Genomic DNA, 17,919 nt, shown 5'->3' with positions numbered 1-17,919 from the left:
ATTTACCTTCAACTCTTCTGTACAACAATGTGCAGATTAAGCTATTCTATTCTGCTTCCCAGTAGTAAATTAAATAAAACAAGCCTATATGCAGATTAATATCAATTTTTATATACACACACCTATAATATACAAAGAGATGCAGGCACATACAACAAAAGATTAAATGACATGATAGAACAGCACATTTATTATCATGAGTTGCAAAAGCATCATACAACTCATGGTGAGCAAAAACCAAAATGTTCCATGCAGACACACATGCTTAACATCATGTCAACGATGAATAAGGATGTAAAAACTGTGAGAAGAACCATGTAGTACTTTATGCTTCAATTTGATCAGTGTGATTCATTTAGCTAACTCTTACGTATCTAATGCTTTGTTTGGAATGTGAAAATCTTGCCTTTTCACTGTAATGTTTGTGATATTTTGTTTCATACTGAAACATATCTAAAATGCCAACAACAGATAGGGTGGCTTAGAAAAGCACGAGAAGTTGCAACTCCTTCTGGACTGCATGTATCATTTGGTAGGGATGCTACTTTTAATGTAATTAACAAAAGTAATGAATTATATTAAATTATGTATGAATGTGCGTCCAAGTGCACATAAATACATAAACATAAATTGCAGCATAATGAATATGTAATATTTAGCAAGTATCAGCAAACTGAGGAATGCATGGATGAACTGTTTCCGAAATGTGATCTTTAATGTACTTAATTTAAGCAAGCACTGATACTGTGGAGAAGATTAAGTTATACACTTTTGCTCATTTGCTAACTTTAGCTGAGATTATCAATATTCATCAAGTTTGAGGATATTCATTTCCCATTGACTATGACATAAATATGCAGAGAGGTAAAGGCTTTCAAGTGATTAAAAAGTTGTTTTCAATCCACTATGCTGATGAAACAAATGTAATTATCACACTGCTACATGTCTTATCATCATCTCAAAATGAACGGCTTTAGAAAGTCATGAATTCTCATTGCAAATAACCCTAAATCTTATTATCATCGGGTATGTGTGCATACAGTGTGTATTATAAAGAATATTTAATGAATATTTTTCATTCAGAACTACTGGCTCAATGTAAGACCATACCAAGGACAGTTCTCTCTTATTATAATCATATTTATTTTAACAATTAAGTCTATACAGAGTTAAGAATTTTTAATTAGGACTGCACTCTTTAAACTTATGTGATTGAAAGATCAGCTAATTAGTTCAACAATACTACGTACACTAATTCTAATTAAAACTATACAAAATATTTGCCCTTGAACATTTGAAATAAAATATGAACTTTAGAGAGATGTAATGTTTTATAGCTGTGTGAATTCTTTCTATTCACTGTATGCCCATATAAGAAACAAAATGATGTCAATATAGACAAATAAGCTTGTACAGCTTTCATTATGGAGTCCTTATTGAACTATAATCATGCCACAATGAGCAGGCAGATGATATTCAGGCTTGGATGCTGTCTATTATGTATTCTTATCTGCATTTGGTTAATTCTTTCAGTTTGTTTCATTGCAACAACTTTGTTTGGATCCTTTGTTTGTTCCTGCAAAGAGGCCAATGTGGGACATGTGAAAAATGTCTATGGATATGTTGCTTCCTTCCACCTATTCATTCTTCTCTAAATTCATAAATTCATTTTAAGTGAAAGGATACTTCAATTGGAAAAACAAAAACATGCCTGCCTACTTATTTACTATGCAGTTAGTTGAGATGCTATATAAAAGCCAGTGTTTCTTTTCTAACAATGAATGGTACTTCTTAGTAAAAAAAAAAAAAAAAAAGTTAAGTTCCCTTTATTGCACACAATAGTATTTGGGCATTTGCATTAAAGTAGTGGCAATCCTGATATTTATTTTAGGGTAAAGGATTAATCTTTTAATTTGTTTTAATATACCTACAGCTGCTATTTATCTGATGAGCTTACAGCAGTTTATCTATGGTTCTTTATCACTAAGCAAAGTTATGTAGCTATATAGCTGTATATAGCTATATATATTTATATAGCCAGATTACTTTAGCTACAATAAAAATGCAACATTGTGCCTTCAAATAATTCAGCTTTCATCAGGTAAAATCCCCACACTACTTAAATATAAGGAGAATCAATACACACGTTTTAAAAAGCATTTAAGTCAGAAGCTGGATAAGAAACATTTTTTGGAATAGCTTCCTATTCTGTAAGAAGTAATAATGAGCATGCGTCATTTTCATATTGTGGGGATAGGATAGAAGTTGTTCAATACTATAGAAATAGCTAAGAATGAGGAAAAAAATTACCTAGTGATAATAAGCAAAGTCCCAATATAATCTCTTTGCAGGTCATTACTCCACTAATCAGCCTGTGCAAGATACTACTGTCACTGACAAAGGTGATCAGGGCTTCTGCAAACTTGGTATAGCAGGAAATGTTCACAGGAGCACAGCGATGGAAGAATGGAATAGGTGCACTGGTGATACAAGAAAAAAAATCAGAAAAAAAATTACTCCTATGTAATATAAATGCCACATCAACACACAAATGGAGGGTGAATTGATGCAGTACACTCCACCCTCATAAATACTGTAAACCACAAGCTGTGAGATAAAATAAAAGTGCTGCTATAAATGAAAATGACTGTAATGGGTCATGAAGTAATTTTAAAAAAACTACGAAGAGGGTGGAGTGCACATACTGATATTCCCAAAACATCATCTTAACACACACACACAAAATCAATCAATCTAAAATAATAATAAAAGTCCACTACTATGGAGTCTTAAAAATGATATTCTATCATTTAATGTAAGAGAGAAATGTTCAGATTTTTAGAATTCTCATCTATTACTTCAACTCCCTTCAGAAAAGTAAATATTTTGTAGCAGAAGAAAGTATCCAACAACATCTGTGCTAGAACACACACACACACACACACACACACACACACACACACAGAGGGAGAGGGGGGAGGGGGAGGCAGGGAGGCAAGGAAGGAGTGGGGAGAGAGAAAGACAGACAGATGCATTTTATGGAGATACTACAAGCATATCTCAAAATGTACTCTAGTTATTGGATATTACAATTTGATGGTTGAATCACCAGTTCTAGAAAATTATATATTTGTACACCATAGGATACATAACCTGCTTCCTTGGATTCAGGTGGTGTACAGTAATTCAAAATAATGACATTAAAATACCAAATGGAAAAAAAACCTAAAATAATTTTCTAAAGACAGCCATGTCATCCTTACTGCTTAGTTGTTGTGCAGAATAATTCGTAATTATAGCATCAGTCCCTAAATGGGCACCCTACTCTGGACCAAATGGAAGTTTCTGCCTCATCTTTGGAAACGGTCCCATATAAAATGCATTACAGCAGTGTAACCACAAAGAGATAAGGAAATAATAGCAATCCGATGATTTTTTGATATAATAATAGATTCCTTTTGTTGTTCAGCAGTTGTGTTATGGCTTTCACAATAACAATATAAGCTTCTCTACTCTCTACCCTGGGTAGAAATACTTGATAGCCATATCATTCAACACATTATATGGTGTTCCAAGTTCCGCTAATTAAATGACAAGTTCCTACCATGTTAAATATTCTTCTTCATTCTGGTTTAATAGACTGCTGCCAAAATTTATAGGAAACTGTCAAACTTCCCTATTTTTAATTTTCTTTGGGCACAGAAATTTTTGCAATTTTATTCATTAGAGATTCTAATAATAGAAATAATATCTATATCTAAGTGGAATTTTATTCAACCCCCTTCTCTGATTCACTTCCTAGTGCCTTACTTGCCAAGTTCAGCAAAATGTGACAAGTGGAGTATGATACGCCTTTTTACTTCTCAGCTGGATATCTTTCAAAAAGAAAAAGCCTTCACATCAAGGAAACAAGAAAATACTCAACCTCCTTTTTCTATATATTACATTTTATTTGCAGAGACAAATGTTAAACAGTAATTATGTTTTTAGCTCCAAGCTGAAAGAAAATTGTCTACTATATATCGAAAGAATTTTTTTAGAATCTCTATTTCCCACATAACTAAAAAAATCACTTTAAAATATAAATATAAACAAATTTCAGACTATGCTTAAAGCTGTAGGATAAACAATTGTCAAGACACCTATAAACGATGTGAGGCATGCGGGAACTTTAATTCCATTTTCTAAATTGATAGAAGTTTTTAATATAAATATAAATCTTTAAAATATCACCTTTTAATAAATATTGTTTGATTTTATCAATGTTTGTTGTTGTTCAGTCACTACGTTGTATCTGACTCTTCGCAACCCCATGGAGCCCAGTATACCAGGACCCTCTGCCTTCCACTGTCCTGCCAAATTCATGTTCTTTGCTTAGATGACACTATCTAAGCAGTTCATCTTCTGCCATCCCCTTCTCCTTTTGGCTTCCAAAAATTGAAAGAAGTTGTGCTTGACAGGGTAGCATAGAGAGCACTTGCCTATAAAGTCACCATAGTCGGACACAACTAAAAGGTGAAAATAACAAGGTTTGCCATAGTTTTCCTCCCAAGGAGCAAGCACAGCAGTCTTAAATATATATGGTTGGATCCCCTATTATTTCATTCCTTAAAATCTAAACTTTATATAATATAGATGCTATTAAAAGTTAAGGCTTTACTCCTATAAAACTCACTGCTTCATTTGTCATTACTGTCTTTTATATGGGATATTGCTAAAACATTCAACTAAAGCTGAATTATTTACATTTTTAAAGCAACTACTGGCTAAAATAAATTTCTCAGAGGAGAAAGTTAATATATTATTACATTTGCATCTTACCCATATCCTCATTAATATGATACTATATGTAAGTGAAATATCACTTCTTTTTACCATGACTTAACATCTGTCTTGTATAACTGAAACATTAAAAGAATTACACTATTGGGGACAGAATAGAAGGCTGTGATATATTCAAATAATTTATGATACATTAAGGATAGAGAGATTATTGATATTCTAAATTTTATTTTATTAAAAGTTTGGAGATAGACTTGATATTAATAGGTCTTAACAATTTACACAATTATAAGTTGTTTGTTATGACTTTTAATCTTTAACTTTCACATTCCTCATTTTATAAGAAAAATTTCATAGACCCAAGATTTGTACTTATAACCTGTTTAGTTGCAAATAAAGGGTGTTCTCCCAGTCAATTTTTTTAAAGGGCTAAAATAAATTTGATTAATAATGCCTCTGACACTGATTGGTTTGAGAGGCCTTGTTAATATTTAATCTTACACATTATTTTCAATGAATTAACAGTATACACTTTTTATTGCAATGCCATCCTGTAACTTTTACTGAGTTGTGCAAGGTGATTTAATTTTTCATACTTTCAGCTTGTCATTGATTTATCTTACTTTCCATTCCTGGCTTATCCAAAATTTGATAACTCATTGAGAAGTTTTGTTGACTGTCTTTAGCTTTGAACTTTTGTTGATATTTTTCCTACTGTTTTTAAAGTATTAGTTACATAGAGTTGCATGATTGATGAGCAACCATATACATTGATTTATTTGTTATTTAAATGAACATCAAATGAATAAATAAGCAAGTAACCAGTTTTCCAGGAGGCCATTTTCAATTAGAGATGTGTAAAATATCTCAAGTTGAACAGTTGACCTCAGTACTGCTGCCATAAGTATTCCAAACTTGAAATTAACAAGGTTTTGTTCTATGGCTGGAACAATATATTGTTTATTATAGCTGCAAATATAAATATAACAGTATTTTAAAATGTAGATTTAAATACTAGTCATTGAACTTTTTGATACAAGGGCATAGATTCTAGAAGTTTTTTTGTTAACTGACTACAGGCATTTTTACAGGCATTTTTAGCGTGTTTAATGTTTTACAATTCCTTGAGCCAATTTTCTGTACATTGCTGCAGTTGCAATATACATGGACTGCCATCTCATCTAAAGTGCAAACAAAAGAACAAACCCCTCTTTAAAAAATTCCCATGGCTGAAACAATAGAAATGATTCAATTTTTATCCCACCGGAATACAGCTACTTTGGAACATTCATGACAAAATGCTGCAGGTGGAACGGTTTGTTTTCTGTTCAATTGAGAAAAAGTGAGATACATTGCTCTGTTTCTTGGTAAAAGCTCTTGTTCATATACAGTAAAACATTCCAGTCCAGAAGCAACTTTATTATCTTGTCTGCTATAATTGAATTTGTAAATGCTCTTTAAATCTTCTTAGTTATAGAATTCAACCTTCCCTTGAGGAACACTGAAAAATTCTAAGAAACATCTCATTGATTTTACACAATATAGAAGGAGTGTATGTTTGCCAATTAACAAGGTTAACAAACTAGGATGAATCTGATTCCAAACGTTTTTTTCCAACTCCTGGAAATCCCACTGACAGCCATTGCCAAACCCCAGCAACATACGTTCCTGCTGTTTTGAAAATGGAACCTCTAAAATAAGTGATTGAGGTTTTTGGTGTAAGGTTTTTTTTAGCTACACCTGCTGGCAGGAAGGATCAAGCAGAAATGCCAGGATATGCCTGCATGATGCTTGTTTCATGGCTAAGCTTGAGAATTCTGACTCAACCCTGGTTGTCAACACAGCAACAATATGTCTCTTATGGAGTGATTATTTTTTAAAAAACATGAAGCCGCTTAATTTGCAACAACTAATTTTAAATAGTATTCTAATAATAACCCTGTTCAGATTTTACCATTTAACATGGTCAGTTCAGCACGTGGTCTCAGTTCCTAGTCCTATTGATGACTTCAACTGAAGAGAAAAATCTCCCTGATTACAGCATGATTATCGCCAGCAGGCAATCTTGGTGTACAAATACTTCCGTATTTGCTGCAGGCTTGAGAGGGGAAGGTTCTAAATCAAGTGTTTTGCAGAGAGTTAAGCTGAATATAAAAGTTGAAGCCTTGCTCGCTATTCCTCAACTGAGCAATACTCAGGAAAACCTGAGCAAGCATTTTGAATTTATTATGGGGTAAAGAACTCCATTGGTTAGGAGACTTCCGGTTTGTCGGCTTCGCGAGCGGCAGGGATTTGCGAAGCTGCGCGATCCCTGCCGCGCTAGCCGTTTTTGGGGCTCCGACCCAGCCGGGTACGGAGCTAGGCTGCCCTGCAGGGGCAGCTGAAGGTAGGGGGGATCCGGAGAAGGGTTTGGGGGTGCTGCAGACTCCCTCCCTGGCCGGCAGAACTCCCTTTTCCCAGGACGGTGCAGCGGCGGTCTGTAATGGCCGCCACAAAGAAGCTGGCAGCCGGGTAAGAATGCGCAGGAGGAAGTGGAGAAAGTGATTGAGAGGAGAAAGTTTTTCTTGGCTCCTAGGACTCTAAGACATATCTAATAAAATTCCTGAAAAGTATGACTTTCTGAATAATACCTGCCAGAAGAGGAAAAAAGCGGCTGTTTGAAGGTGCTGAAAGGATAGCTTTCCCTCTTTTCCTACGGAATAAATAACTGGATATTAAGAAACCTATTTCTTTTAGGTGAAAATTGGTTTTAAGCGATGAGTGGGAAGAGAGAGGATTAAAAAGAAAACATTTGTATGCTAAGACTTTGTTGGAGCAGATGCCTTAAGGATTTGAAGACTAGAATATATTGCAATAAGATTTTAAACAGATTTGGACTTTCTTTCTCTTGGATTGATATTACCCCAGAAGGAGAAAGTGAGAACTCTGCCTTGGTTTGGACTGACTGATAACTTTGGGACTGTTTTATTTTTTTATTTTCTTTTGAATATTCTGGTTGTTGTAAGAAGAAAGAAGGGGAAAAGAAAAGAAAAGATTTATAATGGCTCTTTCTGTTGAGGAACTAAGAAAAGAATATGAACAAGCAAAAAAAATGGTAAAGATGGTGTGGAAGAAGCTTTCCTTTTCTTAGAAATGGCGCTTATTAATTATCAACAAACATTACAACAGATGAAGACAGCAGAGGAACAAGAAAGAAAGAAAGGAGCCATTTTTAATGAATCTCAGAACTTGATCCAGAAAGAAGGAAGAGAGAAAGAAAAGAAAAGAAGAGAAAAGAAGAAAATTAAAGGACTTAAGGACTTAAGATCTAAAAAAACATTTAAGAAAGGGAAAAATAAGGTGCAAAACCAATATGATGATAGTAAACAAAAGGGAAAAGGAATACGACAGAGAAGGGAAGCTGGCAAGGCAGAGGCTAGAAGAAGAGGGGGTAGAAAGGTTTGTTGGGAGAAGAAAGAAAGGGAAAAGGTGGAGAAAAGCTACAATGTTTTGAAATTAAATGAAAAAAAAGAAATTTTTTTTGGATAATGGATAAAGTATAATTTTTTTTAAAAAAAAAAGATTTTGCAAGGTACATGAGATGAGATGGTAGTATTGTAATGATTTAAGAGTTGATAAGAGATTAAAATGTTAAAATGTTTAAAAATGATTGGCTTTAAAACTTAATAATAGGGGAGGTTTAGAATATTGTTTTAATTAAAGAGTTTAATAAGACTATGGTATTGATGTTATTATAAAATTTTTATTATAGTATCTTTTTTAATATTTGGATTTATTGTCTAATTATGTACTTAATTATGTTGGATGTATTAGTTAGATAGAATGTACCAAGCAAAATCGGATTGGGTATTAGATATTATTTTAAAGATTAATTTGATTAACTTAGGGGGGAGATAGAAAGGCATCATACTCTGATTAATGATTTCAGGAGAAACTTATTTTCTTTTTTTTAATAAGGAATGAGACAAAGGGATGATAAAAAATGGACAAAAGATATAAATATAATGATTCAAATTAAGATGATTAATTAAGATAGAAGTAAGAAGTGTGAAATATGTGGGGAAGTTAATATAGAAGGCTTAGAATGGTAAATAAAATAAGTAATGATATGTAAGATGAGCATGAATATAATTGAAGTCCATGAAGAGAGAGACACCTGGGTCCAAGTTACTTTCCAAAAAGATTTTTTTTATGTTTTGTGTGTTGTGTGTATATGTCTTTTTAGGGGGAGAATTAGTTAAAAATTGTAGAAATATAGATTGAGAATAATGGTAACTAAGTCAGAAAGAAACAGATGAAATAATAATAATGATATTGAATAAGAGTAAAGAGAAGTAAAGAGAAATTGAATAAGAGGTTTTGGTATGTTGTATGGAAATGGTTTAAAACAGAATTATAATTTATCTGACTTGTTAAATTGACAATGAAAAAAGGTTTAAACATGTAATGAATAATGACAATTTGTGTGTTTTAAAAATTAATAAAACTTGTTTTTTTTTTTAAAAAAAGAACTCCATTGGTTAATAGAACTATTGCCAGTCAAAGCAAAGGCCTAGCCCAGCATTCTGACTCATGGTGTCCAACTAAATTCCTGTGAGAAATCCAGGATATAACCATGCCCCTATCAATCTAATTTCTGTTTAATGCTATACAGTAGAAGTCGATGGCCACCTCCACATCTCCTGACAAGTGTCTCTCCCATTTATTTATGCACATAAAGAAGCTTTTCCCCCCATTGCCCCGAATTCCCTACATTCCTAACATTGTGAAAGAAGGTGTCTTTCTATTCACATTTTTCATACTGCATATGATTTCATAAGCTTCTATCACTATTCCTTGGCTATTAAAATATTTAATTTCTCAAATTATCTCAAACAATGTGACTTTCCCTTATAGTGAAATTGCTGCCATCCCTTCACCATTTGGGATCCCCTTTTTAGCAGTTTTGCCAGTTCTTCAATTATCCTTTCAAGATGTAAGGACGAGAAGAAAATGCTGATTTAAGGAGTCAATATCCTAACTTCAACTTGAATAAACCAGGTTTTACATAATTCTGGAGAAAAGCTGAGGATACTAACTTCTATTTATTGGTAGCCAAGTGGAGTGGCTGCAACTGAGAATGAAATGGGAACATTGTGTCTGCTCCACTGAATCAATCAATTAGGTTCTTTTTGGCTTCTCTGCCTCCACCACCATTTGGCTACAATTCCCCGTGACTCTTACTGAGGAAGAAGTAAACTGTTGTAAAATGATATTACAGCACAGCTTTCAGAAATGAGGGCCACAATTTCCCTCTTCATCTCCTTTGCACTGATAATCAAACGAAATCAACCAACATATGCATAAATATGAGAATATGGTTTATACCACAAAATCAAACAAATGAAATATCCAATTACAATGTTATAAAGAACAATAATAAATGTATAAATTAAATTAAGGCCCATGATCAAAAAGTATTTTTTTATAACTCTTGGCACCACATCTAAAATGTTAGGCTTTTGGTGAATACAAATAATAAACAAAGTATAAATTAATAACCTGGTAATACAAAAGGAAAAATGAATAAATAAATGCATTCCTAATGAAATTATGGCTTCAAACTGACTCAAATATTAGGCACTGGAACTGCTTTAGGATTCTTCTTTAATCCAATTAAATGGAAATACTATTGAGAGCAAATTTGTAATACTTCTTCCATATAGAAGCACTATAGTAGAAAGCAAAGTATTACAATTTGTTAAGAACTATTTTATAATCTCACATACTTAAAGAATGTGAATAAAGCTCTCAAATATTGGTCTTTTAAATTTTTATCATTAACCTGAAGATACTGGATTAAACACACAGAAATAACGATTTGTAATCTTACACTGAGAATTAAACAAACAGTATGACTGCTCCAAAGTCAAGACCCAACACTTTTCTTTTGTAAATGTACCAGCTTTAGGGAATAATTTTCAAATCAACATGTATGTTTGTATCAGAATAATAGTTGATAAGAAATCAAAATCACTAGACTGGCGCTAGACTCATGGAATTTTGGATGTCGTTTTTTTTCTTCAAAACAGCTAACAGATGCTTCATGATAAGTTCTACTTTCCTTTATCAGCTCTGCATTGCTGAGAGGTTTGATCATTATTTGAACAGAAAAAAGACTGGCTCTGGACTACCTTTATGGTTGCTTAGATTTTTATCAAAACAATCATTTCTCTCCACAAAGATACATCTTTTATAACCTGGAAAAAACTTAATACATTTACAAATCCCTTTCTTTCTTTTATACACAATTAGGTATTGCCCTGAAATGTCTTTTGCTAGACAGTGTGATTATCTAGCACTTCTGAAATTATCTAGTTTTATACATGGAAGACAAATTCTATAATGAATTAAAAAATTAGGTCAGTGAGTATGACATGATATCTTAGAATAAATGAGACCCCAGAGAATGTAGTACAAAAGATCAATTTATATTACAGCAGTTTTGGCTCTGGTAGGTGTAAAAAGCACAGATCTTTCCTTTAATATTAAATAGAATAATAAATGTATTCAGAATCATTCTGTTATTTTATTAAGGATTACTGATTATATCATTTGATATTATAATAAATAATGATTATAACCAAGGAAAGGAAAGAACGATACCAAAATGTGTAATGAGGGGACAGCTCTTCAACCAGAGAGAAACCATTATCAATATTAAACATAAATTTCAAAAAAAGACAGAATTGCTATACAGTCCTGGCATGGAAAGAAAAAACATAAATCTCATTTTTTTAAGTCTAGTTAAATGAAAAATTGACAAATGACAGAATTTTTTCTGTTTCCACTTTGCATTTCAGTCAGAATGTGAAGAAACTCAGTCAAAGTTATATTGGCTTTGCCAAGCAGAGATCCTTACTAAGAAAATATCCATATACATGTTCCCTTTAAAAAAGGGAAACTCTTTTCCTCTCAAATAATTCCAACTTTAAAATGGAAATTCTGTTTTAAGAGTTACAATATATGGAATATGGTGTGGGGGAAATTTCTGCAGGTTAGGAAGATAACTCTGAATTTAAAATGATATTTCCTACCAGGGATTAAATCAGAAAGATTAAACATAAAGGAGGTTAAAATATTGTGAAATTTCCAAAAACAAACTGATAAAAATCTTGGCTCATAAGGCACTAAATTTAACTGTGGCTGAAAAGAAAAAAATATGGATAATAGAGCTGGCAAAATAGAAAAAAAAATGGATAAAATCACAAAGTACCAAGATCTGAAAGTTGAAAGATTATGGCATAAATCAGCCATAGTGGCCCCAGTGGTTATCAGCATACTTGGCACCATACCAAAAAATCTTAGATGGCACCTAGAAAATCTGTGCAATGACAAAATTTCCATCTGTCAATTACAAGTATCACACTACTTGCATCTACACATACTCTACCCCAATACATGGCAAAGGTCTCTGACTCTCTGCCTAACCTTTTTTCTTTTTCTTTTTTGACCAATGATGCTTCCTGGATGGGAAGCTAATCATCTCAGTTTAACAATTTTTGGTCCAGTTGTCATAATTCAACTTTAGATACCTTTGGCTTGAATAATTGAGTCTTCACTGACATACTGAGGAGGGAGAGTTTCCAAGTAAGTAATCAAGTGCCACTGAATGAAATATAACCACAAAATCACAACTGACTAAAAAATGGGGGGAGGGGGAATCTCATGCACATGCACCCAACTCAACCCAAGATTTTAGTATTTATTTGATTTGTCAATCGCTTACAAGATACAGGTATAAGAATAAATATAGTTTTGAATACATGAGATAGATACTTATAAGAAAAATAAAAGGAAACAATAGGACAGGGACAGTAGGCACAATTGGTGCGCTTATGCATGCCCCCTACAGGCCTCTTAGGAAGGGGATGAAGTCAATAGTAGACAGTCTAAGGTGAAAGTTTTTGGGGTTTGGGGAAGAAATCACAGAGTCAGGTAGAGTATTCCAAACATTGACCACTCTGTTGCTGAAGTCGTATTTTCTTCAGTCAAGTTTGGTTCGGTTAACCTTGAGTTTGTATCTATTGTGTGCTCTTGTATTGTTATGATTGAAGCTGAAGTATTCATTTGCAGGTAGGACATTGCAATGTATGATTTTATATACTATATTTAGATCGGACCAAAGGCAGCGTAGTTCTAAGTTTTCTAGGTCTAGAGTTTCAAGTCTGGTGGCATAAGGTATTCTGCAATGAGTAGAGGAGTGGAGAACTCTTCTTGTGAAATATTTCTGGACTTTTTCAATTGTGTTTATATCAGATACATGATATGGGTTCCAGACTGATGAGCTGTATTCAAGTATAGGTCTAGCAAAAGTTTTGTATGCTCTAGCTAGTAGTGTGATTTTACCAGAGAAGAAGCTACGTAGGATTAGATTAACAATTCTTAATGCCTTTTTGGCTATGTAGTTACAGTGGGCTCTAGCACTTAGATAATTAGAGATGAGTATTCCAAAGTCCTTTACGGAGCTTGGATCCTCAACAAGGTCTTGATTATTTAGCTTGTATTTTATTTTTTGATTTTTCTTGCTAATATGTAAGACAGAGCATATATTTGTTGAGATTTGAAGTTGCCATTTGATTGACCATTCTGATATAGTCAAGGTCTTTTTGAAGGGTAACAGTATTGTCTGTGGTGTTGAATAGCTTTACATCATCAGCGAAGAGAACGCAGTTGCTCTTGATATGATCACAGAGGTCATTTATGTAGAGTATGAAAAGAGTTGGTCCTAGAACACTGCCTTGAGGGACACCACTGTTGACAGGTACAGAATTTGATAGGACGCTCCCAATTTTGACCATTTGTTGTCTGTTTGACAGGAATGCTTCTATCCAGTTATGTAGGTGTCCAGAGATACCATAAGATTTTAGTTTTAGGAGTAGTTTGTCGTGTACCACTGAATCAAAGGCTTTACAGAAGTCTATGTAGATTGCGTCTATTGTTTTTTCAGTGTAAGAGTCGCAGATTACAGAATAGTTTTTTTCTGAAACCAAATTGTTTATCAGAGAGTAGGTTGTTTGTCTCTAAGTGGAAGATAATGGATTGATTAACAATTGATTCCATGACTTTACAGGTGACGCAGCATAAGGAGATTGGTCTGTAATTTTCAACTAGGCTGGGGTCTCCCTTTTTGAATATGGGGATGATCGTGGCTTGTGACCATAGTTTTGGCAAGGAGCTGGTCCTGAAAGATTTTTCAAAGATTATGCTTAGAGGTTCGGCTATAGCAGTGGATAGCTTTTTTAAGAAGTAGGCACATATTCTGTCTGGTCCAATAGATAGAGACGGTTTTAGATTGCACAGTGCTTTTTCAACACTGTCTTCTGTAAAATCGATATGTATTAGATCATTGTAGTTGTCTGTGGTTTGACTAAGAAGTACTGGGCTTGATCCATTGCTGTTTACAAATACTGAGCCAAAGAATATGTTAAAGAGGTTTGCTTTGATGGTGTCGTCATTGCAGTCTCTGCCATTAGGTCCTTTCAGGGGGTGGGATGGACCTTGAGTCTTTTAGTTTGTTGTTTACAAAATTGTAGAAAACACGGGTGGAATTTGTGCATAGAAGGTTTTCCTCTTGTTTAATGTGATAATTAGTGCATTCAGTTTTTATCTGGTGGCATAGATTTTTGTATCGGCTTCTGAAGTTGGCAACGTGACCAGATTTGTTTTTTCGCCAATGTGATCTCTTTTTGGATTGAAGCTTCCTTATTGTTATGGGTAATCTGTTTTTCCTGGTTTGGGGAGTTGTTATTGGTACATATAGTTTGATGGCTCTTTTGATTTCTAGTAATAATATGTTGTAATGGTCTTCAACAGTATTGCATCCAGAGAATAGAAATTGCCAATCAAGGGAAGAGAGATTGTTGATTATAAGATCATAGTTGCCTTTTTTAAAGTTATAATTGGGGATTTTGTCATGATGATTTTTGTGTGGACATGTTGAGACAAAAGTCAATCATGTTGTGGTCACTGTTGGAAAAGGGTTCTTTAATTTGTATTCCGTAAATTGAAATCAAACTATTGCAGAAGATGAGATCGGGGCAGTTGTTAAGCCTAGTATTGTTGGTTACTAGTTGTTCCAGTCCCAGATTTGTTACAGCATTGTAGAAGGTTGCATGTATGGGTTCAGTTGTACATTCGTTTAGGGTCCAGTTCATATGAGGTAGATTGAAGTCACCAAGAAAGATAAAAGTGTGTGGGCAGGATACTGCCCATGTTAGTAGTGAATTTAGCTTGTTTACATGTTCAGTGTCATAATCAGGGGCTCTGTAACATAGCAAGAACCAAAATGTGATATTTAAGGTCAGTTCACAGATAATGGTCTCAGGAAGAGCAAGCTCTTGGGTAACTTGGATGTTTTTTAGATGTAAGGGCTTTTTATAGAAGATAGCAACACCACCTCCTCTACGGATTTCCCGATCGGATCGGTAAACATGATAGTTTCTTACTGAGGTAATGGAGTCAGGGAGAGATGTGTTGAGCCATGTTTCACAGACAAATATGATGTCGAATTTAGCCGTATTTAGTAAGAGAAAAAATTCAGATATTTTATTTACAAGGCTTCTTGCATTGAGTAGCTTGCATTTAAGGCCCATTGTAGTTTGAATTGAGGTAGTTGGGGGTGTACGTGCCTAGTCTTGGGTGATGGTGGATTGGTTGAAGTAGGGTTGGATGCTGAGTTGTGGGTTGTGTGACTTTCTTTTGATACAGTCTGAACGGTAATCAATGTACAGGTCCTACTCTCCATTGTCTAGACAATTTTTGAGTTCTGTGCTTAGTATACGGGAGCGGGCACATTGCTGTAAGGTTAGGTAAGGACGAGATTGGAGGTTTTTATGGTTGGTGTTGTTTTTGGCAAGTGAGTTTATAGTATAAATGAATTTACATTTGCTTAATTCATTTTTGCAAATGACTCTGCAGAAGCGTGGGGCCACAGAGCCGTCTCTGTTTTTGAGCTCTCGGCCAATGCGGGAAATGTCAAGTATTTCATCAGGGGAGACAATTGATGCTTGATAGTCACTGATGATGTTGCGGACAATTGTGATATCATCGTTATTGATGTCCTCTAGACCAAATAAGATGACGTTAGGGCACTTTCGTTCGCGCTCGATAGCTTCTCTGACAAGGATTGTGATATCATTATTTGTTGGATTTATGGTTTTTTTGTGGATTAGGTTGCAGTTGTTGGTTTGTAGCTATTGGATTAAGTTGTAGTTGTTGGTTTGTAGCTATTGGATGTTCAGGTTTTTGTGTTGTGTCTTCTTCTTTTTTTTTCAAGGTTAGTTAATCTTTCATTTAAAGGGTCCAGGGATGCTACTATGGTGTCAAGGGATGATATTCGCTTTTCTATGGAGTCAACTCTTTCAAATAGGGCTATATGTTTGTCCAGTTTGAGTTTGCATGGTGGGCAGAAAAATGGAAATGCATAATTGGATGTTTCTAGGAATTGAGTCATTTGCTTGGGTAATTCCAGGCAGTCATGATGAGCGTATTTTTCACATAGAGAACATTTGATGGAATTTTCATTAACCTTTAGAGTTACAAAGCATATAAAGCATGTGCAGGAGTCTTGGGGTTCATTGGTGGAGATTTTTTTTTCTTTAGGTTGTGGTTTGGTATTGGATTTTTTTACTAGCATGGTGGGTTTGCTGAGATAGTACGTTGATTAAATTGCTTAATAAAACAATTTTGGGTAATCAATACAGCCAATATCACACCAATTCATCAATTACAATAATCTCTTTAGCCAAGTAATTATGCTAAGCAACAATCAGCCTAATTAAATTACACTAATTGTTAAATACACTGTTCAATTAAATTCACCGAATCACAAATTTTGCTAATCAATTAAATTACATTAAGCCTGATTTTTTATATTAATCAGTAATCACACTATTTTCATTAAACACTCTAATCACACTGAGCAATTAAAAAAATAAATCAATTGAACAATTGATAAATTTATTATTTTTAGAAATTGATTATCTAATCATTGATATAGATATTGAGGTAGAATTAGAAAATGCTTTCTTTAAATCGCTGGTTGAATGTTGAAAATCTCTCTGGGGGGGACACAGCCTGTTTCTATGGAGATGGCTGATTTAAAATGTTTGCTGGTTTTGCATTTTGTCATCAAAAAGGGGTGAAACACAGCCCAATTAAATGCCAGAGCATTTAACCTAGTATCTCCAAACTCCCTTGAGGTCCTAGCTAAATGATAACAGGGAAACCAACATTTTTTTCCAATACTTTTTCAATACCAAATTTGAAGTATATGAAATACAGAATGGAATATTTTGCATTTTGTACTAGTTGGAGGGAATTCTTTACAACTAACATAGAGTGCCATCCTGAATGGTCTGTAGAAATTATCTGATGATTAAATTTCACAATAATACACACACACTAATACATAGAGTTTTGTCACAAAGTAACACATTGAGTAGTTTGTTTACCTCTCTGGAACTGGGAGCTTGGGACAAAGCTTAGCAGTGTTTAAATGAGTAGTGTATTCAGGTGGCTTTAACTCGTAACTACATAAAGCAGAACCTGTTTAAAGCATAAAAAACAAAACAGAACATTACTTGATGAATAGTGATATAACACATCACATTAACACAAGAAATACAACATTGATTATAGTATCCCATGCTGCAATAGAAAATGCCATGTACAATATAGATTTTCTGACAGCGATGTTGTACTTAGGTAAATAAGGAAATGCAGTGTTTTTAGAAATAATTAGACTGGTCTCAAATAATTACATATTCAAATCTGTATTCAATTTAATTTATATTCAAATAATAACAACAAAAACTTTAAGAATGGGCGTTGGTTCTTACCTGATACGCCCCTTCTCGGCGAGCCGCAAGGAGCATCCAGAGACTGGGATGTGCTTCCGAGTCCTCTTCTTGCAGGCTGAGCTTTAGATGAGGAAACGCTCCGCCCCCTCACGTGACATCGCGGAGCGCCTCCCCAGTTTTTGCGATAACGAGAAGAGAGGTTATTGATTCTTTCTAATCTACTATTGGCTCCTTGGCTGAAGAAAAAGCCCCCACCAGAGGGAGAAATTAGGGTGGGGCTGGATGCTCCTTGCGG

General features: G+C 34.2%; 1 protein-coding gene across 2 annotated transcripts in view; it reads right to left on the bottom strand.

Annotated features, from left to right (window-relative positions):
• The window catches only part of SLC44A1 (solute carrier family 44 member 1), a 105,678-nt gene that overhangs the window by 30,205 nt on the left and 57,554 nt on the right, over positions 1-17,919 (bottom strand). For both annotated transcript variants that reach the window (XM_026680575.2, XM_026680574.2), the window contains exons 5-6: positions 17,277-17,370; positions 2,311-2,480 (exon numbers count right to left, since the gene is read on the bottom strand). In XM_026680575.2, the coding sequence (XP_026536360.1) occupies positions 2,311-2,480; positions 17,277-17,370 (264 nt within the window). The remainder of the gene's footprint in view (positions 1-2,310; positions 2,481-17,276; positions 17,371-17,919) is intronic.

Source organism: Notechis scutatus, chromosome 2, assembly GCF_049901735.1.
Source record: "Notechis scutatus isolate UNSWTSFEM ecotype Mainland chromosome 2, rNotScu1.2, whole genome shotgun sequence".
NCBI classification, from domain to species: Eukaryota; Metazoa; Chordata; class Lepidosauria; order Squamata; family Elapidae; genus Notechis; species Notechis scutatus.
This window is presented reverse-complemented; position numbering and strand designations above follow the sequence as displayed.